Below are 27,938 nucleotides of genomic sequence, written 5' to 3'. Positions count from 1 at the left end.
AAAAAAAAAAGTCCAAACTGTATAATTTGAAAGTTTATTTTTAAAATATTCTGAAATTTGAATTCTCCAAGACTCTTAATCACCATCTACTTTCCTTCAACACACACACATTTTGTCCTAAAATTGTTGGCCCTACTGCAGTACAAAACAAGAAACAATAATTCCACTAACTCAGCCAATCAAACTACTTCAGGAAGTAATCATGCTATAGCCTGGAATCACCGAAACAAAAAAATTTTAATAAATCTCCTTAAAGATATTTATAAAGTTTATTTTTTCAGAAAACCAAAGTGATTGATTCAACAATACCAACAGTTCTAGCATGCAGCAAATCATGTAACATCTAATGTTTAATCTTCTTATGGATGTATACAGTTTACTTTCATTCCTATAAAGTTTCCACAAGAAGCTTGCAATGATAAAGGTAAATAAGTATTTTGTTACAGGTACTTCAAATAGCACTACAGTACATCTTTGACAAAATTTGTACAATATTCCAACTTTCAATATGAAACAGCTTAAAAAGGCATGGGCCAAAAAAAAGTATAGTAGTTATCACTTAAGTAAAGAAAGTCTAATAATCATACAAGCACAACACTATTAGAACTCTCCCTGTTTGGGTTGGGAAAGGACTAAATGAGACATTTACTTCAAATAAAATTACATAAATAGTTTTGGAAAATCCCAAAATACATAACTTCAGACGAAAACCCCTTGAACCTATATTCTTGGAAAACAGGAACTAGTTATTCCTTGTTTTTATGCAATAGGTATGTTCTTGAAAAGTTTTGTGTACAGCAAATTCTGTAAACCATCATGTTGCCTGCACTGGAGGAACATATCTGAAGGAAATCGAAGATAAATTATTCTTTAAAACATGATTCTCCTGCACATTTATACATCACTGAGCATTCTCTGTACTGTTGTTTTATGTCTGTGTATTAAACCCAAGGTTCTCAAAATGCGTTTGGAAAAGAAGATACCAATGTCCCCTCCTCTCTCCTGCTACACAAAGACAATTTTTAGAGTATGACACAGAGCTTACAAAGCAAAGAATGTTCATTTTATCCATTCTCAATAGAGGGCTTGCCACTATATTTGTGATAGGACAAATACCCACCTGTTCTTTTAGAAAGCTAATGGTTATTTTCTTTAATTACTAAGAAATCTCATTCTTAAAGATTTTACTAAAAAATGGCAAATATGAAGGACAATTTGTGGTTGTGTAAGTCTTTTATAGCTTAAGATTCAATATTTCCCAAATAATGACAGTGCTGTTTAGAAAAAGGATACCCTCAATTCTGCAAGCACTTTATTCCTATATGGGAATAATTACCTTACTTATCAAAACAATTTATGAATTATCAAAATAATGTTCTTTAGCATTAGACTCTTGCAAGAAACATAGACTTAAAAACTAGAACTAGACCTGGGACATCTGGGTGGCTTAGTTGGTTAAGCCTCTGACTTTGGCTCAGGTCATGATCTCACGGTTCATAGTTTTGAGTCCAGCATTGGGCTCTGTGCTGACAGCTCAGAGCCTGGAGCCTGCTTCAGATTCTGTGTCTCCATCTCTCTCTCTGCCCCTCCCCCACTCATGCTCTCACTCTCTCTCAAAAATAAATAAACATTAAAAAAAATCAAAAAGAAAATAAACTAGAACTAGACCTAGTCCTTGCCATTTGATCAAACTTAACAGATTTACTTAAGTCATATAACCACCCAATGCATGAGGCATTAAAACAAAGTTTTACTAAAGTAAATCAAAGTCTTAGGGAGATGCAGATCTAAAGGGGAGTCTTAAGTCTACAGCTACTGCTGTCAATCACCAAGTAAATAGATGAATTGCATTTATTCCTCTGAAAAGATAACACTGCATACAGAACATCAAAGAGATTATGGCACTTGGACAATATTCCTGATAAGTAAACATGGTAAATGTATACAGGTGCATACTAACTTCTCTCCTACTTTTAAATTTGGGAAAAACAGCAAGCTGGGCAAAAAACCAATTCTAATCACTTGTGGAAAAGGAGGTGAAGCTACCAGAATCCTAAGAATAGCTTGCAAAAGACCAATGAAAATAATACTGTGATTTTCTCATCCATCTTCACTTTTACTGCTTTTGTATTTTTTACTTACAAGAGAAAAAAATTTTGCAATGGAATTTGAGCCATAGGTGGACAAAATTATGCTTTCGTGTGAAATATAAAACAAGTAAAATGTAGTGGGGCTATTTGCTGCAGCTAAAAACCAATTTTTACCTCTCAGTCTTAAGGAGATGGCATGCCTTAAGGAATAAGTCCTTTAAAAAAAAAAAAATGAATGAACTGAGTTATTGTACCACATCTTGGATTTATATTTTCAGTACAGCCAAAGTATATATTAAAATAAAATAAATGCTTACTGTGTGGCATCAAACCATGTTCTTCCCCCTAAATTTAATTTGGCTGTTCCTAAAACATCCTATTAATTTTCTACATACTGTATCTTGCTTCCTACTATGCAGAACAAGCAACTGCCTATGAAATCACCCAACCTAGTGAAGGCCTTTTGGTAAAAATACATTTAAAATGATACAGGCTTTAAGACCAAGATTATCAGAGACTACGAATGTGTTACTGGTTCTGTCAGTTACGTAACTGAATTTGAGAACCACTTTCTCTTGTGGTTAGTCACTCCTTAAAGTGAGTAAGTTGATGTCTCTTCCAATGAGGAGCCTGTCTGAATGTTTTGCCACAGACTGAGCATTCAAATGGCTTCTGCCCTGCGTGAATTAGATAGTGTCTTTCCAGTTTAGATGGAGATCTAAAACTCTTGGAACAAACACTGCATTGGTAGAGAAGGCCATCATTCCTCTCCGCCCGCCCTGAATAACCACAACAGTGACCGTGATGGCTCTGCTCTGACTGCAAAAGTACACTGGAGAGATAGGGCTGCCTGTTCCTATAGGGGGGACTAAGAATGAAATCCTCCGATTCTGCCTTAACTTTTATTTCTGATATTTGATCTGACTCTGAGGCCTCATATTTTTGGAAACCGGGAGTCTGACATTGTTGGGAAGCATTATAGTTAACATTATCACCTGGATGAATGAGAAGTTGGTTCAAATTTTCAAATTCTACTTGGCAAAGAGATCGTCTATAAGGAATCTTATCAATATGAGTTAATTTGTGTCTTTTTAAATGAGCTGACTGTCTAAAAGATTTCCCACAAACATTACAGCCAAAAGGCCTCTGTCCAGTATGAATTAAATAGTGTCTTTGTAGTTTGGATATAGAAGGGAACACTTTCTCACATTTGTCACAAGGACACATCTTATGTCCAGTATGTAGGTTTTCACTTGGAACTGAAAAACCACACTGAAGCACTTCACAGTTATTAAAGAATTCCTCACCTGATGAACCGTAGATAGATACGTCTTTATTATTCGCTGAATTATCTATAGTTAACATGTTTTCTGTCGTAAGGATACCTTTCAAGTTTTTACCCACATTTTGGTTCTGGAAGTGTTTTTGCCAAGAAAATGGCAAAGTCAATGTTTTCTTCTTTTTATTGCCAACTGTCTTGTATGTTCCATGCTTGCCAAGAGGACCCATAAATGTTCTCTGGGTTTGTTCAGGGCTCTGCTCACCAGAAATAAGATCACAATTTTCCAAGAAATTGTTTTTAAATACTTTTTTCTCAGATCGAAGATTATCTAATTTCTTACCCCCAGCACGTTTAAGTTTAGCCAAGATTTTTTTAACAACGGTTTTATAGTTGTGGCTTCTTTTGAGCCTGCTTGGCATTTTGCCACCTCTGGCAGGAAAACACTTATGTCCATTGAGAATCTGCTCTGATTCAAAACACTCTTCACACTCTGGACACTGAAAAGGGACGATATAAATAGAGTGGACATCAAGTGGATTATTCTCCTCAGATTCACCTAAATCACCATTTTCCAAACTATCCTGCTTTGCATTTAATTTATTAGGCAGCGGGCATGATTCTGGACTCTTCACCTTTAATGAAAGAGTCTGAAAGGTCTTATTCCTGGTATGGATTTGTTTATGCTTCAGAAGTTTGCTTTGAATCTTAAATCCTTTTTGACAAAAACAACATTGAAAAGGTCTTTCTTCTGAATGCGTGAGTTGATGAATTTTTAAATGAGTTGACTGTCGGAAAGACTTACTGCACAGGACACACTTAAAAGGCCTCTGACCAGTATGAATAAGTGCATGCCTATCAAGTTTTGATTGTGATGGAAACATCTTGCCGCAGATCGTACATGCATGAATATTCTTTCTTTTCTTTGTAGGGCTGTATGCAGGATCAGATTTAGAGCACGGGTGTAATGCCCATCTTTCCTCTGTGGTAAAAGTATGATACATCCCATATACCGGCTTTTCTTGCTTGGCCTCCAGCAATCTTCTGACCTGTTTAACGTCATTCTGGTAGGTTTCATTGTGAAGTTGTTGGTGCTTCACAAACGTCTTCAGATTTTTAAAGTGGCGTTGACAAATGCTACATTTAAAAGGCAGATTATGAGTTAGTTGATGTCTCTCCAGATGAACCAGTTGTCTAAAAGTTTTATGACACACATCACATTCAAATGGCTTTTGACCAGTATGAATGAGATAATGCCTAGCTAATTTTGATGGCGTTTCAAAGTGCTTGAAGCAAATATTGCAAATATATGGCCTGTTTCTAGGTAGTTTGTTGGCTACTACACACTGTTGAATCTTTAGCATTTTTAAATTGTTTTCAGCCATCATATTCTTCAGTGATATACTCTGATGAACTCCATGTTCTTAAACTCCACAGATGTCTAAAAATTAAAAATAAAAATGTATTAATTTAAAACTTATTCATATGAAAAGAAATAATTTGTCTTTTGGCTAAAGATATTAAGGGTAGAGAGGAACCTGGACTTTTTCTATGTTTATAAGTAAGTTAATAACTATTTTAGATGAATACTTTAGAATCATAAAACTAACTTCATACATAGAAATGATGAGTCTTTAAATTAAAGAAATCTTTAGGGGCGTCTAGCTGACTCAGGAGATAGAGCATAGGACTCTTGATCTCAGGGTTGTGAGTTCAAGACCCAAGTCGGGTATAGAGTTTACTTAAAAAAAAATAAAATTAGGAGCGCCCGGGTGGTTCAGTTGGTTCAGCGTCTGACTTCGACTCAGGTCATAATCTTGCAGTTCCTCAGTTTAAGCCCCACAATGGGCTTTTTGCTGTCAGCACAGAGCCCACTTTGGATCCCATCTCCCTCTCTCTGCCCCTCCTCCACCTCACTCATGCTCTCTCTCTGTCAAAAATAAATAAACATTAACAGAGGGAAATTAAAAAAATAAATTAAAAAAATATATATCTAAAAATCAATATTAGTTGGATTTCTAATTGAGATAATGCATTAAAAGGGGACTGAAATGAATTTCTTAACATTAAATAGACCTTTTAATTCCAATTTTCCTAGTTCTCTAGTAAGTAGCTTTGTCAGTATTTGTTTTGTCATTTAAAAAAAATTAATCTAGACAGGTAAGAAGTGTAAGAATTAAAATATAATACTAAAAATAAGATGTATTTGCATTTAATTATAGCATACCATGGGCACAATCTGAGAAGGCAATGTTTCAGATACCAAAGTTGGATTTCTTAGCCACCTCATTAACAGTATTTATTTTTTTATTTTTATTTTTATATAGAGAGAGTGTGAACGGGGCAAAGGGGCAGAGGGAGAGAGAGACAGAATCCCAAGTAGGCTCCATGCTCAGCTCAGAGCCTGATGCAGGGCTTGATCCCATGACCCTGGGATCAACGCCTGAGCCTAAATGGAGTCAGCCGCTCAACTGACTGAGTCATCCAGGCGCCCATAACAGTATTTACTTTTAATTACTTCTTTGGACCAACAAAGACAACATGGACAGCTGGGAGAAAATGGCCCAGATAACTGGGGTTCTAGTCCTAGATTTGTCACCATATGATCTCAGTGGCAGAAAGAAAGAAATACAGATTCTTCATCTCTAAAATGGGAAAAATGCCTCCTGGCCTGCCTACCATATCAAGTTGTGAGAATCATGGAGATAATGCATCTGAATGTGCTGGAAAACTGTGAAGCAATACACAAATGTAAGGTATTACTTAGCTCAACAGTAATCAAATTTTAAAGCTTTATCCTTGTCTGCATAATTTTTTAGGGTTTCTACCTAAGAAATAAATACATTAACTAAATTTGTAGTTATGTCTTCTTTGCATTTTGTTGTTCAGCTCTCAAAAGACATGTACAAAAGCAATGAGGCAAATTGGCTACTTCTATATTTATCAATGGCTAAGTAATTTGAAAGTTGAGTGTGGTTCACTTTTCAGACAATATAATAAAAGGATCATTTTGGTCTTGAAGTTAATATGAAGATAAAAATGGTTTCTCCAATATCCCCCTGGAGGACACATTCAAAAGTTTACCAGGTATTTTCACAAAAACCTATCTTCCCTTTTATCAGAAACCAATTTTCTTCTAATCCTTTTACTACCTTAAATAAGGGGATCAGAGATTTAAAAAAAAAAAAAAAAAAAAGCTCCTCTAGCTTTCTCATCTAATGTATTTTCTCGTTGAGATCAGAAAGTTGATCAATCTACCAGAAACTCCGCGTTCTTCTTTCTGTCAGCTGATCTTGCGAATATTCAACATATATGCTATTTGCTATTAACTGCCTTGTCCTAGAAGACACCTTAAACACAAAGTCACAAACACACCCACTGTGGTTCTCTTCAGCAATGTGAATTAGAAACATGCAAAAAATTCATTTACTGAGCAAGTATCTTCTACCAGTTGCTGTATCTCTGTTTTTCAAAGTGTACATCGCTACCCACTAATGGATTATGAAATCAATATAGTGGGTTATGATCAGCAATTTTGTTTAATAAAAAGTAGAATATATCAGATTGTATTACAAATAGTAAAGATAAATACGGTTTTGTGAAACTTCTGTATAAAGATTAAGAAAGTTTGTGAAAGCTGTTCCTGGTGTTATCTCTTCAGACAACACTAGACAGAGGAACCCACAACAAATCAATCACTTTATTCAAAGTAACCAAATAATCTGTTAGGTAAGATTGGGGCCCACAGGATGAGACAGGATTACTAAGGAAAGCAACAGTATCTGATTTTCTTCACTTGGCCCATATAACCCCCCAAATTTATCAAAAAATTTAATTAGAGGCCAAATGGAATATGCCACACTAGTCTATGCAAAATAAAAGACTCTGACTACAAGCCACTATATTAATTTACAAAATGTACTATATAACGCAGATATCCATGTTAGTGACAATCAGCTGTTGGTGCTATTAATATGCATTTTCATTACATGGAGTTACTGGTGAACAACCTCCAAATCCCTAAACATGCTAACACAGCAACAGTTTTGGTTATTAAAATTAAGTCATGAATCCAGTAAATTGCCAAGAACTTGGCAATTTATTTCATTCCTGTCGAGCTATCAGGTGTCAAGGTGGTCAATTAGGACAATGAGCCAAAATGAAAGTAATAATCAAGCCTTTATTCACTTACTGCCACAGTGCAAGCAAAAGGCAAAACAAGTACTGGTTCCCCAGGGTCCATTGAACAGAACTATACTAGGTGAGGATCAGATGGATGCAGTGCACACAATCATCTCTCTGCAGAGGAGGCCAGAACAAAAAGGCTTCTGCCTCCTCATGGATCTGTGGGCCAGGGGAAGACGAAGGAAGGGAAGACGAAGGAGTGGAAAGGTCCTGAGTCAAAACGGAGAAAAGTACCTCAAGCAAGTCCCTCCCCCCACCTACCCAAAGAGGTCTTGGTGGGCACAGAGGCACCTGGGAAATACTTCAGCCAAGATCTTTCAGAATGGAAGTACCTGAGCCAACAATGCAATCTAGTATAAGCCTGGGTAGCAGGAGGGAAGGAGTGAGTCCTTGACTGCAACTCCCCCCAGAAACTGGCCATGCACAAGTCTGGTGTGAAGAGGGCAGTTTCCTCCAGAAGGCCAGCCAGCCAAAACCATGCAATTGTCTACAGTCAGGCCTGAAAGATCACACAAAGGATTCTGGCCTACAGCTGACCTCCTCGATTCCTACTGTACAGTTTTCCTCTTTAATAGTTTCCATGGAATACTCTTGAAAAAATCCCACACTTGCACCACATACAACAACCATCTCCGATTCTAACAGGGTTCCTATGCCAGAAAGTGTCTATGGCTGATCACCTACCACTAGCACTAAAACTGTATTCTGTTGTCACTTGCCTTCACACCATGTGGGAAAGCACTTACTGGGAGCCCTGTACTGTTGGAACCATTGGTGGCAACCAGTGATCTCATCTGCTATTTATAAGCCATAGCTTCGGGATCCCCAATGTTCCAAGTGCGGTACCCTATGTACTTATACAGGGTGCATATTAATTTGATAAAGCTCCAAATCCCACTTCAACTGATTCTCTGTGCTCTCAATTGATATTTTTGTTGTTGGTAATCCCAAAGAAGAAACAAACAAACAAACAAGACCAAGCCAACACCATGTTGTTTTTCCTATGTTAAATTGAAAATAAAAAAAAGTAAACCTCAGAGGTTCAACCTGAAGATTATTCTGACAACTGCAAGACAACACTCTGTTGGAAGACTGTAAAAACCGATTTAAAAAATTCCAAGACGCTTCCCGACTGAAAGCCTGTTGGTTTTTTACCCTTACCTAACACCATCAAAGCGAAATAAGGATCTCACAAAAAGCAAGTGAACAAAAAAAGACCGGAGAGAAACTTGGATCACTTCCAGCTGGGGAATAATCTCTGGCGACATTGATCACAACCTTTCCTCCTTTGTGGCCGCTTCTGCCCCACTTCCCCTGGCCCACTCTCGTGGCCTTGAACCCTCACCTCTCGTCCCAGAGGGGCTGAAATGGACAGAGGACCCTGACATCTGGCCGTCGCCCTAATCGTCCACAACCAATAAGCACCTAGGGGGTCCAGCCGAATCCAGAGACTGCAAAATCCCACACTAGGAAAGGAAGGGTGAAAACTGCTTTGGCCGCAGCCAGGGGAAAAATGCCACAGGAGACTCGACACACAGCAGGGGAAAAGCATCCTTTCTGCGCCTTCCTCTAGGAGACAGACTGCCGTCCCCCATGAGACGCAGTCGGGAGGCGGGGAAGTGGAAAAGGAAAGGGGCTAAGGTCTTGGCGCCCCCGCTATGGGTCCCCGGACACCTTGGAGAGATCGAGGCAGGCCCGACCCTTCCCGAGGATCGCTCCACCTCACACACGGACTCCTCAAGTCCTCCTCACGCACCTGGAGCTGGCACGGACCGGGTAGGCGCGCATCTCAGGGCCCAGACGCCGCGAAGGCTACGGGCGCACGTCCGCAAGGCTGGCGCGGCGACGGGCTGAGCGCGCAGGCGCGGCGCTCGGGAGCGCCCAGGGACGCGGTCCGGCTGGAAACCGGCTCCCCCCACCCCAGGGCCGCCCTTCCTTAGGCGTGGTCTGCCAGGGGGCTGGGTGGTGGTGGGTGGGGCTCCAGAGGTGGGTCCCTACCCCCAGCGCCGCCCACACCGCAGTGCCCTCGCGGGAGGAAGAGAATAGACAAGTGGAGAAGGGCGTTTGTTGAGATGGCTCTGACAATTCGATGAGATGAATGTAAAGTGCTCAACATAGTGCCTAGAGCGTAGTAAGCCCTTAAATAGCTTTATCATGTATTACTTTTTATATTAAACACAACTTTATAAAGTGATAGGATCTCATTTTAAAAATGAGCAAAATGTGGGGCGCCTGGGTGGCTCAGTCGGTTAAGCGTCCGACTTCGGCTCAGGTCACCATCTCGCGGTCCGTGAGTTGGAGCCCCGCGTCGGGCTCTGGGCTGACGGCTCAGAGCCTGGAGCCTGCTTCCGATTCTGTGTCTCCCTCTCTCTCTGCCCCTCCCCTGTTCATGCTCTGTCTCTCTCTCTCTCAAAAATAAATAAAATGTTAAAAAAAAAAAATTAAAAAAAAATAATAAAAAAAAAATGAGCAAAATGAGGCTGAGGCGATAAGAAACACACCATGTCACACAGCTGATAGATGGTAGAGATGGAATTTGAACACAGGTAGGCTAGTACTAGACCTGAACTTTTAATTCACTACTTCTTCCCAAATTATAGATCATCTCTGTATTGTATGTGGACACAAGTAAGGGTTAAATGTTGTAGTTAAGTTACAGACTTGGGTGGCACATTATTATTGAATAAGATGTTTAAGATGTGAATAAGACCTACCCGAAATTTTAAGTACAAAAGACATTGGAAAATTATTGTGGATTTTTGCAGGTTCAGACTGTAACTGTCTCAGCTTGAGAGATGAGGTCATGAGGACAGGTAACAAGCACATTTTCTTTCAACTGTAAGTAACTTCCTGCATTACTTTTCAAGGACCACTGACAACAAAAATGGTTATTTCTAATGTCGATATACGTTCCTCTATTTAAAAAGGAAAAAGTTGGGCCAGTGAAAAGTAAGTGTCTATTTTCCGTGTGGTAACATGAGGAAATGGCTAATAGAAAATAAGCTTTTGCTTTTTATATAGCAACCTTGGAGGAGTCACATTTGGAAAAGGTTGAAGCCCTTACTTTCAACAGAAGCAGAGACAGAGAGAGGAGGGGAAAACCTTTAGGTGTCCTAAGTACTAACCCCAGTATGGGGACTCTGTGTGTTTCAGATAACCCTTGGGGACTTGCTCCATTCTGCAGCTTCTCCTGGAAGTTCAGCTGACTAAACCATGCAAACAATTGCATCCATCACCAGCCACATAAATCCTCAGGAAAGATATGAAACTGTGAGAGAATATTACGTGAGATTTGGAACCAATGGAGGGTGCATTGCCTGCAAAATACATAGGCCTTTGCACCAAGAGCCTGAATTTGGAGTGTGGAACACAGATGAGACATGAATAAGCAATTCTCCAAGGCCACATACCCTACATCATAACTTTCCCCCATTCACTTTGAAAGCCATCTCAGGAGGCTTCTGGGGGAAAAGGAGAAGTTATCACAAATAGGTCATCAGAAAGATTTCACTGATTAGGTAAGATTTGAATGGGGACTCAGCAATGGGTACAATATGGATAAACAGAAACTGTAAGGGCAGGATAGAACATTGTAGGGAGGGATGGTAGTGACAAGGAAAAATGGCAAGACATACCTTTGAGTTAGTATCTTACCTCTGCAACTCACTAGTATATGTCCTCAAAAGTTACTTAACCTTGGGGCACTGGGGTGGCTCAGTTGGTTGAGCATCTAACTTTGGCTCAGGTCATGATCTCAGGGTCCGTGGGTTCGAGCCCCACGTTAGGCTCACTGCTGTCAGCACAGAGCCTACTTCAGATCCTCTGTCCCCCCCTCTCTGCCCTTCTGCTCGCACTCTCACTCTGAAAAATAAATAAAAAACTTTTTTTTTAAAAGTTATTTAACCTTTCTGAATCTCAGTTCCCTCATCTGTAAAATGGGGATATAATTAATCATTCATTGGCATATGAATGAATCAATCAACCAATGACATATCCTGTACAAAGTGCGAAAGATTCATTTCTTAGTATATGAAGTCCTTGAAGTCAATGTAGTTTTCAGCTTAGAACAACGTACAAGGAAGTACAATGTGATAAGAGAAGATATGTAGAGGGCAGGAGGGAGGAGGAGGAATGTCTAAAGCTATCTGGGGCTTCAGGTGGAGACTGTCTTTGAGCTGAGGCTTTTTTTGTTTTTATTTATTTTTTAATGTTTATTTATTTTTGAGACAGAGAGAGAGACAGAGTGTGAGCAGGGAAGAGGCAGAGAGAGAGGGAGACACAGAATCCGAAGCAGGCTCCAGGCTCTGAGCTGTCAGCACGGAGCCCCACATGGGGCTCTAACTCACCCAACTGCGAGATCAAGACCTGAGCTGAAGTAGGGACACTTAACCAAATGAGCCACCCAGACTCTCCTGGATTCTACAAACTTTTAATTAATCATTGTCTACATTCCAGCTGTCATTCCTCTATTTCAGGGAATATGAAAATCCTTTTTTTTCTGCATTACCCCCAAATGTCTTTATTTCTTGTGGTACATGACACTCACTGAGGGTCCTAAGAGGCAGTCCCCAGTTCAGATCTATGAGAGACCCTGACTCAGTGGAAGTAGCAGTTATAGAAGGAATCTTTCATCAGCCCTGTACTGAGTTGCATTGTGTCCCCCCAAAAAGATGTGCTCAAGTCCTAAGCCCAAGAACCTGAAAATGTGACTTTTTTTGGAAATAGGGTCTTTGCAGATAGAATTAAGGATTTTGATAGTAAGTGATCCTTGGTTTGAGGTAAGCCCTAAATCCAATGATGATTTGCCTTATAAGAAGAGGAGGGGCACCTGGGTGGCTCAGTCGGTTGAGTGTCCAACTTCAGCTCAGGTCAGGATCTCACGGTTCATGAGTTCAAGCCCCACATCCATCTCCCTGGCGCTGTCAGCATAGAGCCCGCTTCAGATCCTCCGTCCCTCTCTGCCCATCTCCCACTTGCGCTTTCTCAAAAATAAATAAAACATTTTAAAAAAGAAAAAAGAAAAGGACACAGAGACACACACAGACACGCAGAGGAGAAGGCCATGTGAATAATGAGGTTTTGGGGTAATAGTGGGTGAGGTTTGTGGGGTCAAGAGCTGATGGCCAAGAAAGAATTCTTGAAGACGTCTTTGGTGCAAAAAGATGACTTTATTAAGGCATGGGGACAGGACCCATGGGGACAAAGAACTGCCCTGGAATCCTGTGGAGAGACTGGTTATATATTTGGGAGTTGGGGGAGGTTTCTAGTGAGATTTTCATATGCTAAAGAAGATTCCCAGGATAGCGGAGGACTAGCTATTGTCAAGCTAAGGTGGTTTTCCACCTAGCAAAGCATTAGCATTGAGACAATAGGGAGTTCCTGGAGAAAGTTTTACTCTGCCAGCCTCAAGTATTTGTCAATGGGCTGCAGGTTATAAGGAAATTTAGTTCTATCTGCCATTCCCTTCTGCCTGTGTTTCCCACATCACTATGGAGGGGTGATGTTGGGGCTCTAGGAAACTGAGCTTGATAAGACTGCCTTTTTCTTGTAATTTGCTAAGATTTTTGTAAACTGATGGAGACTGAGGTCCTTTAGTTTTTCCCCTTTCCTTTGATCTGGGGTAGCCAGGAGAACCAGAGGAATATCACACATATCCCACCTGGGGGTGGGGGTGGGGTGTTGGGGGGGTGGTTTAAGGCCTGTCAGCTTGCGTTATGCTCCCTTATCATGGAGACAAGAAGCTGGAGTGACACAGTCAGAGGCCAAGGAGCCTCCAGGCTACTACAAGCTAGGAGGGGCAAAGAAGCATTCACTCCCAGATCCCCAGAGGGACCTTGGACCTGCCGAAACCTTGATTTCAGTCTTCTAGCCTGCAGAACATGAGAATAGATTTCTATTGTAAACCATGCATTTTGTGGCCCTTTGTTATGGCCATATGAATGATGAGGCTTTTGGGGTGATCGTGGAGTTCATGGGGTCTGGAGCCCTGAAAACTGATGTAAGTCCAAATATTTTTATTTATTCCCTTGACATTTATTGAGCACACTTATGTGCCAGGCAGAGAAACAAGACAGGCAAAGTCCTTGCTCTTACGCACGGCCTACATTCTGATAGTGATGGTGATGGGAAAGATAGGAAATAAGGAAACAATAAATAAACAAGATAATTTCTGATGGATAAAAGGACTATTGGGACAAAGACAAAATTGAGGTGTCTGAGTGATGAGGGAGTGTGGGGCAAGCTGAGGGCAAAGTACAGGCTGGCACCCCACCCCCACCTGGGTGGAATATGTATGATATACCTCGGACACCCCTGGCTACCCAAGAACAAAGGAAAGGGGTTTAAGTGCTTGCTATGATGATGTGGGAAACTAAGGCAAATGGAAAGTTAAATTCCCTTACTGCCTACAGCCCATTGACAAGTCCTTGAGAATGGCAGAGAGACCTCCCTCTAGGAGCTCAGCTGCCTCGATGATGACACTTTGCTAGGGGCAAAAGAGAACCTTAGCTTAACATTATCCCAACCTTGAGGATCCTGTAAGTCTACTCCCTTTATCTCAACTGCCCCAAGATATATGCTGACAGTCATACTCCATGCTTATGCCCCCCCCCCCCATATATATCTGAAGGGTCTCATGACTCAGGTTTTATTAAACAATAATAAAGGGTGTTTCCCTACCAACAGCTAGCCCCTCAATGTCCTGAAAACCTTGCTTCCAAAATACCTTAGAGACTTACTCTATCCCTGATCCCCTTCCAACCTGAGGGTATATAGTGAATTACCTGTCACAACCCCAGTGCAGCTCTTCCTGTCCCAATGCTGTAATAAAATCACCTTTTTGCACCAAAGACATCTTCAAGAATTCTTTCTTGGCCATTGGCTCTGGACTCCCCCATCACCCCAAAACTACATCATGAGGACTTCTTTAGATTAAGTAGTCAGGGAAGGTCTCTGAGGATGATGAGGGAGCCAAAGGCAAGCTGAGACCAAGGCAGAAGCTAACACCCCACAACTTCCCCTCCCCAGGTGGAATATGTGTGATATTCCTCAGGCACTCCTGGCTGCCCAAGAACAAAGGAAAGGGAAAAACAAATAACACAAATAAATTATCACAGTCATGCGGGACATGAGTCTCCATCAGTTTACAGATGTCTTAGTAAATTACAAGAAAAAGGCAATTTATCGATAGCCTAATCTCCAGAAACCTATACACTCAGTTTCCAGGAGCCCTAATATCACCCTCCCCTCCATAGAGATGTGAGGAACAAAGGCAAGAAGAAAATGATAGATAAAATTAAATTTCCTTATAACCTGCAGCTCATTGACAAATATTTGAGATAGGCAGAGTATAACACTTCTCTAGGAGCTCCCTATAATCTTAATGTTAATGCCTTACTAGAGAAAAAAATAATCTTAACTTGACTTCCAGTATCTTCTTTAACATATGAAAGTCCTTTCAGAAACTTCTCCTTTGCCTTTACTTGCCCCAACTCCATAGTATATAATCAGTCACTCCTCACAACCCCAGTGCAGCTCTTTCTGCCCATGGTCCTGTCCCCATGCTTTAATAAAATCACCTTTTTGCTCCAAAGATGTCTCAAGAATTCTTTCCTGGCCATCGGCTCTAGAGCCCCACCACCACTCCAAAATTGCATCAAAGAGATGACATCGAGCTGAAACCTGAATAATAAGAAAGAGCTAGTGATATGAAGATCCATCAATGGGAAGGGTGTTGCAAGCAATTGATCCAGCTGGTGCAAAGGTCCTCAGACAGGCATGATCTCGCTGTGATTCAGGAACTGGTAGGAGGCCAGGGGCTCTGAAATGACATTCAAGGAGGAAGTGTTACAAAATTAAATGAGCTCAGAGAACAGAGGAGTTAGATCTTGTGTAGCCTTGTAGACCATGGTAAAGGGTTTGGGTTTTATTCCAGATGCAAGGGAAAGCACTTGGAAGGGTTTAAGAAGGTCTGATTTGAATTTTTAAATGATACCTACAGCAAGTTGAGTTAATTGAAGGAGTATGGAGAGATTGCATTGTGTCAATTTAGCTAAGCTGGAATTAAGTTTCCCAGAATTCCCTTCCCTGCATGGCTCAGAGTTGTCAAACCTCACAAAAAGATTTTTTTGTTTGCTTTTTGTTTTTAATTTACATTCAAGTTAGTTAGCATAAAGTGCAACAATGATTTCAGGAGTAGATTCCTTAATGCCCCTTACCCATTTAGCCCATCCCCCCTCCCACAACCTCTCCAGTAACCCTCTGTTTGTTCTCCTTATTTAAGAATCTTTTGTTTTGTTCGCCTCCCTGTTTTTGTATTATTTTTGCTTCCCTTCCCTTACGTTCATCTGTTTTGTATCTTAAAGTTCTCATGTGAATGAAGTCATATGATATTTGTCTTTCTCTGACTATTTTTGCTTAGGATAATACCCTCTAGTTCTATCCATGTAGTTGCAAATGGCAAGATTTCATTCTTTTTGATTGCCGAGTAATGCTCCGTTGTATATACGTGTGTGTGTGTGTGTGTGTGTGTGTGTGTACCACATCTTCTTTACCCATTCATCCATCGATGGACATTTGGGCTCTTTCCATACTTTGTCTGTTGTTGATAGCACTACTATAAACATTGGGGTGCTTGTGCCCCTTCGAAACAGCATACCTGTATCTTTTGGATAAATACCTCATAGTGCAATTGCTGGGTTGTAGGGTAGTTCTATTTTTAATTTTTTGAGGAACTTCCGTACTGTTTTCCAGAGAGGCTGCACCAGTTTGCATTCCCACCAGCAGTACAAAAGAGATCCTCTTTCTCTGCATCCTTGCCAACATCTGTTGTTGCCTGAGTTATTTTTTTTTTTTTAATGTTTATTTTTGAGACAGAGAGCATTAGTGTGGGAGTGGCAGAGAAAGAGGAGAGAGACAGAATCAAAGTAGTCTGCACATTGTCAGCCCAGAGCCCGATGGCAGGGCTTGAACCAATGAGTTGTGAGATCACGACCTGAGCTGAAACCAAGTCTGATGCTTAACCGGCTGAACCACCCAGGCAGCCACAAGTACAATTCTGTACACTATTTGGAAGGTAGAAAGAAGCAGTAGCCTATTGTTTTTACACTTGGAAGATGGGAGCAGAGCACAGGCACTCTTGCAGTAGATTTACATTGTTGTAATCTGCTGACTCACCCTCCTGGCCTGGGGCAACATCTGGCCCACAGCTCCTTCAGCTCCTGCCAAATTTTATCCTTCAGCTTCTCGAAGTCCTGGGCCAAGAGCATATTCAGTCCCATGACTAAGGGCATCAGCTTCTCCTGTGGGACACATGCCCTCATCCAAGTTGGAGGATTGGAAGTGATGAGAGACTGACAGTCTTTCCGATTCCAGTCCATCCTTGTAGATGTGTAGAAGCTTACCCTCCAGGTTCCAGTTGATTCTCACATCTCCTTCTCCTCCTTCATATTCATTGTCCCTTTTAAGTGCCAGAGCCTGGGGGGGGTGTGGGGCACATACACTGTTTTATCAGCTTCTATAGTTGTGTGAGGCCAAAGCGCTATAACAAACTCATGTATATATAATATATACATATATATAGGAATTTATTTATATACTTTATTATGTATCTATATTTAAATATTTATATAGTTATATAATGTGTAATATTATATTTATATAAATACATTTTATGTATTTAATATGTGATATATATTTTGTATATTTAAATTATATTTTATATTTGAAATATGTGTCATTTTATATAAATATTTATTATATATATGTATATTTTTTAAAGAACAGAACTTTATTAGGTTTGTTTAGCACACAGTAAGCTCATAAATTTGAAAACCATCTGTATGCCCTAGATTCTCACATCTGAAGCTCTACTCCCAATTCTTTCTCTGTCCCACATAGCCTACTCTGTATTTGGTAACTCCTCCTGGCTATCCCACTGAAACTTCACAATCAACATGAACCAAAATTCATTTATTATTGATTATGTCCTCTGAATATCCTTTAAATTCATTCACGTTTCACATTAAAATATGATCATCATTTTCTCTCTCTGTGTCCTGGATTTTTCCAACAAAGCCTCATTTGGAATTTGCCAAATCCAAATTTTTTTCTCTTCCCTCCATGTTTTACTCAGAAACTAGAGTGGTCTTACTATACCCCAATTAAATCGTGTCAATCCTCTATTTAAAAATATCTTGAGTTACCCATTTTTTTGTGGAAGAAAACTCAAATGTCCTAACTTTTCTTCAAAGCCTTTGCTTTTTTAATTCCAGTATAGTTAACATACAGTGTTATGTTAGTTTCAGGTATGCAGTATAGTGATTCATCAATTCTATACATTACTCAGTGCTCATCAAGGTAAGTGTACCCTTAATCCCCTTTACCTAGTTCACTCATTCCCCCCACCCCCCTCTGGTAATCATCATTTCTTCTCTGTGTTTAAGAGTCTGATTTTTTGTCTCTCATTTAAAAAAAAAATATTTATTTATTTTTGAAAGAAAGAGCGTGAGTGGGAGAGGGGCAGAGAGAGAGAGAGAGGGAGACACAGAATCCGAAGCAGGCTCCAGGCTCTGAGCTGTCAGCCCAGAGCCTAATGCAGGGCTCGAACCCATGAACCATGAAATCATGACCTGAGCCAAAGTCAGACGCCTAACCGACTGAGCCACCCACAATGCCCTGTTTGTCTCTTTTTTGTTTGTTTGTTTGTTCATTTATTTTGTTTCTAAAAATTCCATATATGAGTGAAATGATATGGTATTTGTCTTTCTCTGACTGACTTACTGCACTTGGCATTATACCCTATAGATCCCTTCATATTGTTGCAAATGGCAAGATCTCATTCTTCTTTATGGCTGAGTGATATTCCATATTTTTACATATACCACAACTTCTTTATCTATTCATCTATTGATGGACACTTGGGTTGCTTCCATATCTTGGCTATTGTAAATAATGCTGTAGTAAATATAAGGGTGCATATACCTTTTTGAGTTAGTATTTTAATTTTCTTTGGGTAAATACCTAGTAGTGGAATTACTAGATCATATCATAATTCTATTTTAATTTTTTTATGCTATAAATTCTGTATTAAGAAAAAAGTTCAAATAAACATTACACCACAAGAAACTAGAAAAAGAAGAAACTTATCTGAAATTTAGTAGAGGAAGGAAATTACAAAGAAAATTCAGAAATAAATAAAATAGAAACCAGGATAAACAATAACCTAACATTGAAAGAAAGAAATGACTGTTTTTTTCCAAAAAAATAAACAAAATTGGCAATACTTTAACTACATTAACTAAGACAAAACAAGAAGACTCAAAAACTAAAATAGGAAATAGAAAACAATACAATAGATACCACAAAAATACATAGTGTGATAATAAATTACTATAAAGTTATGTACTAACAAATCAGATAACTTAGGGAAAAAATCCAGATAATTGCTAAAGTCATATAAGTTACCAAGATTGAATCATGAATTTTGAATCCAAGAAATAGGGAATCTTCTTAGACCAATAACAAGAATGAAAGTTGAATTAGGAATAAAAAAATCTCCCAGCACAGCAAAGCCCGAGACTACATGATTTCAGTGGTGAATTCCACCAAAAATTTCAAAAAATTATTAATGATAATATTGATCAAAATTTTACAAATAATAGAATAGAGGGAGCACATTCAAAATCATTCTATGAAGCCAGTACTACCCTGAAACCAAATCATGATAAAAAAACAATACAAGAATGAAAAAGTCTAGTTTGTCCCATATGAGTATTGCTACTCTGGCTTTCTTTTGACATCCATTTGCATCATAAATGTTTCTCCACCCTTCACTTTCAATCTGTAGGTGTCTTTAGGTCTACAGTCTTTTGTAGATAGCATTTAGATGGGTCTTGTTTTTCCTATGCATTCTGACACCCTATGTCTTTTGATTGGAGCAGTTAGTACATTTACATTCCAAGTAATTATTGATAGATATGTATTTAGTGCCATTTTTATTACTTGTTTTGTCATTGTTTCTGGAGATTTTCTCTGATCCTTTCTTGTCTTTGTCACTTTTGGTCTTTCCTTTGCACTCAAAGAGCCCCCTTTAATATTTCTTGCAGGGCTGGGGTGCCTGGGTGGCTCAGTCAGTTAAGTGTCAGTTCATAATCTCACAAATCATGGGTTTGAGTCCCACGTTGGACTCTGTGCTGACAGTTCAGAGCCTGGTGCCTGCTTTGGATTCTATGTCTCCCCTCTTTCTCTTCCCTCCCCTGCTCCCACTCTGTCTCTCTCTAAAATAAGTAAACATTAAGAAAAATTAAAAAAAAAATATTTCTTGCAGGACTGGTGTAGTGGTCATGAACTCCTTTAGTTTGTGTTTGTCTGGGACACTCTTTATCTCTCCTTCTATTCTGAATGATAGCCTTGCTATCATTGGGTAGAGTATTCTTGGCTGCAGATTTTTCCCATTTAGCACTTTGAATATATAATGCCACTGTCTTCTAGCTTGACAAATTTCTGTTCAGAGATCTCTAGCTAGCTTTATGGATTTTCCCTTGTAGGTTAAGGGCTTCTTTTGTTTTGCTGCTTTTAAGATTTTTTTCTTGTTTTTGTCCTGGTGTTGGCCTGTTGTGTTATTTTGATGGTAGTTCTCTGTGTCTCCTAGGGGAATTTTCAGCTATTATTTCTTGAAAGAAATTTTCTGCCTTCTTTTCTCTCTCTTCTTTTTGGACTCCTATAATACAAACATTATATTATATTATATTGATATATTGTATATGATATATTACATTATATCAGTCACATTGATGGAGTGACTGAGGTCTTTAAGTCTATTCTCATGTTGAATAATTCTTCTTTCTCTCTTTTGTTCTTTATTATTTTCCATTATTTTGTCTTCTAGGTTTTGTCTTCTAGGTTACTAATTCATTCCTCTGCTTCTTCCAGCGTGCTATTCATTGCATCAAGCCTGTTTCCAATCTCATTTATTTTACTCTTCATCTCTGATTGATTCTTCTTTAAGTCTTTTATCTCTGTGGTAAGGGTCTCAGTGATGTCTTCTAGTCTTTTCTCAAACCCAGTAAGTATCCTTGTGATTCCTTTCTAATTTCTTAATCTTCTCAAGAACTTTGAAAGGAAATATTTTTGTCCCTATTTATGCATTAGGAAACATAAAGACTTAGAGTTTAGTTGACTTGTCAAAGTCATGCAGCTAGTGAGTGTGGGAGTAGGTTTCAAATCCAGATTTGTCTTGACTCCAAAATCTATATTTTTTCTATTGTGCCATAATATAAAATATGTAATACAATGTCTACAGTATATTTGGTGCTCAATATATTGTACTTTTTGTTCTTATTTTTTTCACTTGGAGTCAAGTGCTTATGTATTTTAATATATTTATATAAATACATTTTATATATTTAAATACATTTTAAATATATTTTGATGTGTATTATATAGGTATTGTGTGTGTGTGTGTGTGTGTGTGTGTGTGTGTATCCTCCCTCGTGGTTCTGCTTCCCTGATTGAACACCACTGAAGCAGGGACAAAAGTGAAAGCTGGTACACTTGTTAAGAGACCAATACCATTTAGTCCAGGACCAAAGATATAGGATGTAATCATGGAGATGGAGAGAAGTTTACCAATTAAGAAATGTTTTGAGGGCACCTGGGTGGCTCACAGAACTCAGGGAAATGCTTACATACATTTACCGGTTTATTAGTGGATATGATAAATGAGAAAATGAACAATCAGATCAAGAGCTATCTGGGGCAAAGTCTGGGAGGTCCCTTAGTGAAGGAGCTTCTGTTCTCATGGAGCTGGAGTATGTAACCCTCCCGATATGGATGTGTACACCCACTTGGCAGCTCTCTAAACCCCATACTTCTAGGATTTTAGAGAGGCTTTATCATGTTGGCATGACTGATCAATCATTAATTCTACTTTCAGCCCTTTTGCCTCTCAGCCCTCAGTACTAGGGCTGAAAATCCCAAGCTTCTAATCATGACTTGGTCTTTCCAGTGACCAGTCCTCATCCAAGAGTCATCCAGAAACACACTCAGTCACCTCGTTAGAACAAAAGATGCTTGTAGTACTCCTATCTCTTAGGAATTTATATGAGTTTTGGGAGCTGTGTGCCGGGAACTGGAGACAGAGACCAATATATGTTTTTTATATTATCTCATGATAGATATATATTGGGTGACTTCATGTGTAGTTGTATCAAGCCCCGCCCTTGGAAGGACTCCACAGTTGGTTTAACGCTCTGCTGTTGCTGTCTTGAAATTCTTGATAATTTTTCAATGTGGGTCCCTGCAAATTTATTTTTTATTGGGCCCCACATAATGTGTAGCAAATCCTGATTGTCTATGAAAAGTGAAGGAAAAGAAGCTCAAGGATTAAACAATACTATGGATGGTAGTGCATCTGGAGGTGGAATTTGGGAGAGAAATCAAGAATTTTGATTTGATCATGTTAACTTAGATCTGCCTTTTAGACATTGTGATAAGCTATTTATTGATTACTTCCCCAGCATTCATTTCCCTCTTTCTGATTCCTGGCTAGACCCTGTTTCCTGGCCTTGTGGTTAGGGCTTGATTGGCTCTAGTTCCAGCCATCCACATACTGTCCTAGCATGGCAGGCTCTGCCATGTAGGGGTAAAGTAATCAACTAAGCTGAGTTGACTAGAGGTCTTTGTAATTCCCTTTAACCACAGATTAAAGAACAAGGAGAAGTCTGACTATTGAGAAGGAGAGGCAAAGGCTGCAGAAATGGAGCTTAAAGTGTTTTTTTATTATTGTTATTATTTTTTATTTTTATCCAAGGCCATGGATACTTGTGGGAAAAACCGCTTGTTTTCCTAGTATCTATCCTTGCCATCTTCCCATGTAACAGACCTTCCACTGTTTAGCTTAGTACATGGTTTCCTGGTATAAAGATTACATTTCCCAACCTTCCATGGAGCTAATTACAGTCATATGATTATATTCTGTTTAATAGCCTATAAGGGGATGTAGTGTATGCAATTTGCTGGACACATCCTTAAAGAGAGGGGGCATGCAATGTCTCCTTCCTTCTACTTTCAGATTTCTAGAATTTGAATGCATCGACAGAAACACCAGTAGTAAGCAACAATAGGCATCCTGGTCCTTTGTCATCATGGAGCCATGCCGGTTCCGGACTATCTACCTCTTTTACAAGAGAGCTAAATACTATCTTAGTTGAGATAAGACCATTATTCCCCACTATTTTGGATTTCTGTCACATGCAGATAGCATTAATCCTCAATGATACAATATCCATATAATCAATTCCTTTTCTTTTGAGGTCACCTAAATAGTGAACTGTTGCAAAAAAAGTCTCTACTAACATTTTTTTCTCATTCAGGCCATGTGCAATTTAGTCTACACACACACTGAAAAACCTCTATTCAACCCATATTTTGCTTTGTCTTTTAAGTCCTCAAAAAATATATAGACACTTTACTAGAATCTATTATTAAAAACACCACTACTTTCTCTAGGGAAGCAGCAAAAATTAATCCACATTTTTCTGGCACCAGCTCACATTTCATAAACCCTTGTTTAAAATTAACCCAAACCATTAAAGAATGCAGAAAAAACTCTTTGAATTACACAGTAAGAGCTGCCTTCTGAGAAACTGAAATAGGTGAGTTTACACGTAGTCTCAGATAAGGTGACCAAATATCTAAAATTGGCTAAGACAGTACCAACTCCCGGATGGCTGGCTGTTCTGGTTTCTGTCTCAGCACACGTCCTGTGGTTTTGACCTGATGTCATCCTACTTTCAGACAGGAATTTCTGCCCCTACTTGGGCAAACAAGTTACTGAAAATGGAGAGAAACAACATGAAAGTGGAAGTGGCCAAAAAACTAACTAAACTTTGGGTGCAGTTTTGGTTAACATTTTGATTCTTTGTTTGACGATGTTTGCAAGCATTTGTCAACAAATATTGTTCAGTTTGGGGTCTTTCAAACTATGTATAAAATGATACATTTCTAGGGTTTGATCAGTATTTTTAGAAAGTGGTATTGACTACAATAAGCTAGACAATGCCAGAATACATTTCACATATTAAAGATGAGTATTTTTCAAAAATTTTTGTTTATGTTTCGTCTGTGAGTGTTTGGTGCAAGAGGGTGATCAAAAGAGGTTTAAAACCCACCAAATTTTAGTCATGTAGGAGTACACTCACCCATTGTCTCTTGAATCATGCAGCAATATTAAGAAATTTTAAACATTTCATTCAACATATATTTGACATATGTAACATTAAGCATACTTGTGACTCCATCACTTCCCCAGATAGGGCTTCCCTTAAGCCCCATTCTTACCCAAGTCTTCCAAGGCTGTTCCAGGGACTTTACGGGTGTCCAGGTCTGTGGGATGGGGACTGTCTACAGGGGATTGGTCAGTGGACACTTCAACCTTGAAGTTCACTGGACAGATGGTATTTAAAGACTAAATTGAAGTTAGCCAGTTGGACAGGGAGAAAAGGGAATTCCAGATAGAAGAAGCAGTATATGTTAAACAGAAAAAAGAAAAAAAAAAAAAAAAAAAAAAAAAGAAACAGTAGAGTGTATGAGTCACAATCTCTTAGATGTAATTCTGAATTCCAAAAAGTTCTAAGAGCTGAAAGCATTGGGCAAGAAAACCAGATTCAGTCTGAACTCATTGGTGTGCTGCATTTGTCAAATGAGTTCAGATTGTTTTTTTCATACTACACTGACATCCTATCAGTCTAAAATATGGTTATAGTTCACTAAATGTGTATTTGAGTTCTAAAAGAAAAAATCATAAAAGACCAGTCCATTAACTATTTATTTATCAGTCTTTCAGAAACTATTATTTTTTTTTCTTAAGTTTTGATAAAAATAAAACCTCAAAATTCATAGCATTAGCAAAATAGGAGTCTAGTAAAGATAACACAGTAATTTATGCATAATTATGGAAGGACTAGTGCCTAAAGTGGTTATATGACATATCTCAGGAGGCAGTTTGTTAAATTGATACACAGCTTATTTATAATTGACTATTTCTTAATCTTTCTCCAGTTGGTGAATGGTTTCCTTATGCTTGCTTGTGCTTTAACTCATGTGCATTTGGCGAATCTTACCTACCACAAGCAAGTAGAAGTCTGTAAAGTAAAAAAGATTATCTCCTTTTCACCACTATCCCCTCCCCCTTCTGCACATATTCCAGAGGTAACCATTTATTTTTATTAAAGTGTATTTATTTTGAGAGAGAGAAAGACAGAGAGAGGAGTGAGTGGGGGAGGGGCAGAGAGATGGGGAGAGAGAGAATGGCAAGCAGGCTCCGGGTCATCAGTGTGGAGCCCAATGCCAGGCTTGAACTCACGAAACCGTGAGATCATGACCTGAGCCAAAACTGAGTCTGACACTTAACTGACTGAGCCACCAGGCACCCCCAGAGGTAACCACTCTTGAGAGGTTCGTATGTATTCTTTCAGACCATTTCTATTTGTATGCAGACATGCCTTAGGTCACAGATATTCAAGAACAAATATTGTTTCTTGTGTCATTCTCTCACAAAAATGGCATGATACTGTGAAAGCATTCTGCAGTTTGCCCTCTTCACTTAATGGGTTACACATATCTTTTCATGGAAATATGTATAGATCAACCTGATTATTTTTAGTGATTGCCTCATGTTCTATTGCATATGGATGTTCTTTAATTTTTCTAAGTTTATTTTTTATTATTATTATTATTATTATTATTATTTTTAAGAAAGGCAGACTGCCATGTGCAGTGCCTCATTTGGATATGTCTGGAGTCTTGGAAGCTTGACTACCCTATGTTCTCCTACAAATGGACCTTGAGAACTTCTTTGGAGGTTCTGGCAGGGGAGCGCAGCTACTTGTATACCCTTGACCGAAGAACGGTCTTCTTCTATTGGGGAAGGTCGTCCTCTTCCACCGAGCACGCAGCTTCGGGAGGGACACACATGGAGCAGTGAGGAAGGAAGGGGACACCTGCCTAGCCAGCCAGATCAGCGGAATCAACCCTGGCGATCAATGGGGTGACAGATGTTGCAGCCAGATCACCTTCACATCCTAAGTTTATTTATTGAGAGAGAGAGAGAGAAAGAGGGAGAGAGAGAGAGAGAGAACGAGCAGGGGAGTGGCAGAGAGAGAAAGGGAGAAAGAGAATCCCAAATAGGCTCCCAGCCGAGCCTGACGTGGAGCTCCATCTCATGACCAGGAGATCATGACCAGGAGACCATGACCTGAGCCAAGATCAAGAGTCAGCCCCTTAACCGAATGAGCTAGCCACCCAGGCACCCCTGGATGTTCTTTAATTTAACCATTCTCCTATTGATGGGTAGATAGGTTCTTTTTATGTTTTTATTAAATAATCTTTCAGATTAACATCCCTGTACTACTTCTTAATCATACTTAAAGGGCCTTGCTCTCCAATGTCCTTGGCCAAAGTATATATTTTGTAGGAATTGATACCTTCTTTCCTCTTAAACCAAAGAGAAATTATTCGTGTTAACCTGTAAATACAGCAACAAAAAGCATTTTGTTGATTTTTTAATGAAAATCATAAAGGTGACTAAGAGGGCCATTAATATCTTGTTATTGACCCCTTTAGTTCACCAATCTCATCTTCTTAAGCAAGATCATTCTGGAGATTACTCTTAAAATTTTTTCCTTGGTGTTCGCTTCATCATATCTTTTATTGTAGGACCATCTAAGAAGCACAGATCTGAGAAAAACCATCCAGGTTAAAGAGGTGGAAGTTGCTAGAATTTAAAAGCAGTGTTTCCACACTAGAGAAGTGACCTGCTACACGGCCATGGCACCAGGACATTTTCTAATTCTTTGCCTCCACCTCTGCCTCGAATAATGACCTACTCTGGAAAGAGGAGGGTGTGTTAGCTGGTACCATGGGCTCTAAAGTCATACTCCCCAGATTCTGCCTCTTATTAGCTCTGGGGCTTGAGCAAATGACTTACCTCTTCGTGCCTCAGTTTCTTCATCTGTTAAAATAGGGACAGAGATAGTGATGATGATATCACCTACTCTGTAGAGTTGCTATAAAAAAATCAAAGATTAGTATTTGTAAAGCACTTACAGGGCCTGGCACATAATAAGCTCTATATAGGTATTTGTTGAATAAGAATGGCACAGTGTTAAAGGCACTCTGGTTGTTTTTAGTTTCCTAAAGAAGCAGCTCATGAAACTTTCCCAAAGCTCAATTATAGCTGAAGTTGCCCAAAATATGGTATGAAAAATCTTCCTTCTCCTATTCATCAGCCCCTTCACAGTAGAGGTTTCTCTTTCTCTATATAGTGCTCACAAAAGTCCTGTATTTCAGTGGTCTGTTCTGGATGTCCAAACCTCTAATGAGAAATGATACCTTTTTTAGGTTAAAAAGAAGATGGGCTGATATTGGGTGTCTGCTTTCTAGACAGTTGTTAGAGTATTCTTTGTGTTCAAACAAAAAATTCTTATAAGAAGAGGAGCTTTGCAAAAACACATCATAGAAGAAACTGAGTTAGATTTCAGAAACATAAATACAGTGAAAATTGTCTGGATTCACAGGAAATCTGTGACTGTCTGAACGTAAGAAATTTATATGAAATTCACTGACAATAAATATTTATACCTCACATTTTCAGGTTTTAATATGACAACTATCAGAGATACATTCGATTTTTATTTCTATAAGAGCTAGATTAGCCAAATCTGACATTTTACAAGTTTTTTGTTGCTGTTTCCTTCCCATCCCAAACCTGCCATTGTCTGCATTTTGATCAATTACAAAGCATGTAAAGTCAGGTGTGAAATTGGTTTCCCTTAATATAATTAGTTATATATACAGGAGGAAAGGGCCACACCTTCTGGGGAGCTTCCGTATTCTCTGCAGTAGTTTGTAGCTTTGGGTTGAACACTGTGGCCAAGCAGTTTCATATTTTTGTCTGCCGTATCATGATTTGGTTTCCCAACAAAGTTGAATGTCTTACTTCCTCATATTATCACTAACAGGATTCGGGGACTTGGTGCCAGCTTTAAACCCCAGCTTCAGCACAGCATTATACTTGTAGGACTGTGGGTGGGATTTCTAATACTGAAAGAGGGAGGGACAATTTGCATGCTGTGGGTAGTCCCTGAAGTACTGGTGGAGATTTGGCAATCAAGCTTTCAGACTTTGATGAAAACACTAGGGAGGAAGCTGTAGCAGATACAGCTGTAATCAGCTTATAATTGGGTATCTATGTGTTTGGTTTTTGTGTACCTCACCTTGTTCCCAGAAGTCAAACAGTGCTCCTGTGATTCCTCTTCCAGGACAGCATTAGGAAAAGATGGAGTTCTCATTCTTTTCTTTCTCCATGGCTGGCTCAGGCCTGTGCT

The 27,938-nt window shown here is 39.2% G+C and overlaps 2 protein-coding genes across 5 annotated transcripts in view; both read right to left on the bottom strand.

The window, feature by feature from the left end:
- Positions 1-3,510, bottom strand: part of AQR (aquarius intron-binding spliceosomal factor) — a 97,137-nt gene extending 93,627 nt beyond the window's left edge. The window contains exon 1 of the mRNA XM_019442640.2: positions 3,398-3,510. The gene's annotated coding sequence lies outside the window, so the exon portion shown is untranslated. The remainder of the gene's footprint in view (positions 1-3,397) is intronic.
- Positions 21-27,938, bottom strand: ZNF770 (zinc finger protein 770). 4 transcript variants are annotated; one of them, XM_053889211.1, is made up of 6 exons: positions 27,828-27,938; positions 26,540-26,618; positions 16,729-17,028; positions 15,132-15,373; positions 11,209-11,415; positions 21-4,810 (listed from the first exon to the last, which is right to left on the bottom strand). In XM_053889211.1, exon 6 carries the CDS (start codon positions 4,755-4,757, stop codon positions 2,676-2,678), a length of 2,082 nt encoding a protein of 693 aa, XP_053745186.1. In that variant the 5' UTR covers positions 4,758-4,810; positions 11,209-11,415; positions 15,132-15,373; positions 16,729-17,028; positions 26,540-26,618; positions 27,828-27,938; the 3' UTR covers positions 21-2,675. The 4 variants fall into 4 exon arrangements, with proteins under 4 accessions (XP_053745186.1, XP_053745187.1, XP_019298187.1 ...); XM_053889212.1 differs by having other exon boundaries at positions 15,132-15,234; XM_019442642.2 differs by lacking the exon at positions 16,729-17,028 and having other exon boundaries at positions 27,828-27,846.

The sequence above is a fragment of the Panthera pardus genome, unplaced genomic scaffold, assembly GCF_024362965.1.
Source record: "Panthera pardus isolate Hobbes unplaced genomic scaffold, ASM2436296v1 HiC_scaffold_24, whole genome shotgun sequence".
NCBI classification, from domain to species: Eukaryota; Metazoa; Chordata; class Mammalia; order Carnivora; family Felidae; genus Panthera; species Panthera pardus.
The sequence above is the reverse complement of the archived record's forward strand: the minus strand, read 5'-3'. Positions and strand labels throughout refer to the sequence as shown.

Excerpts from the sequence above, each read along its gene's own strand:
- ZNF770 (XM_053889211.1), bottom strand. The coding sequence starts at position 4,757 with ATGATGGCTGAAAACAATTTAAAAATGCTAAAGATTCAACAGTGTGTA.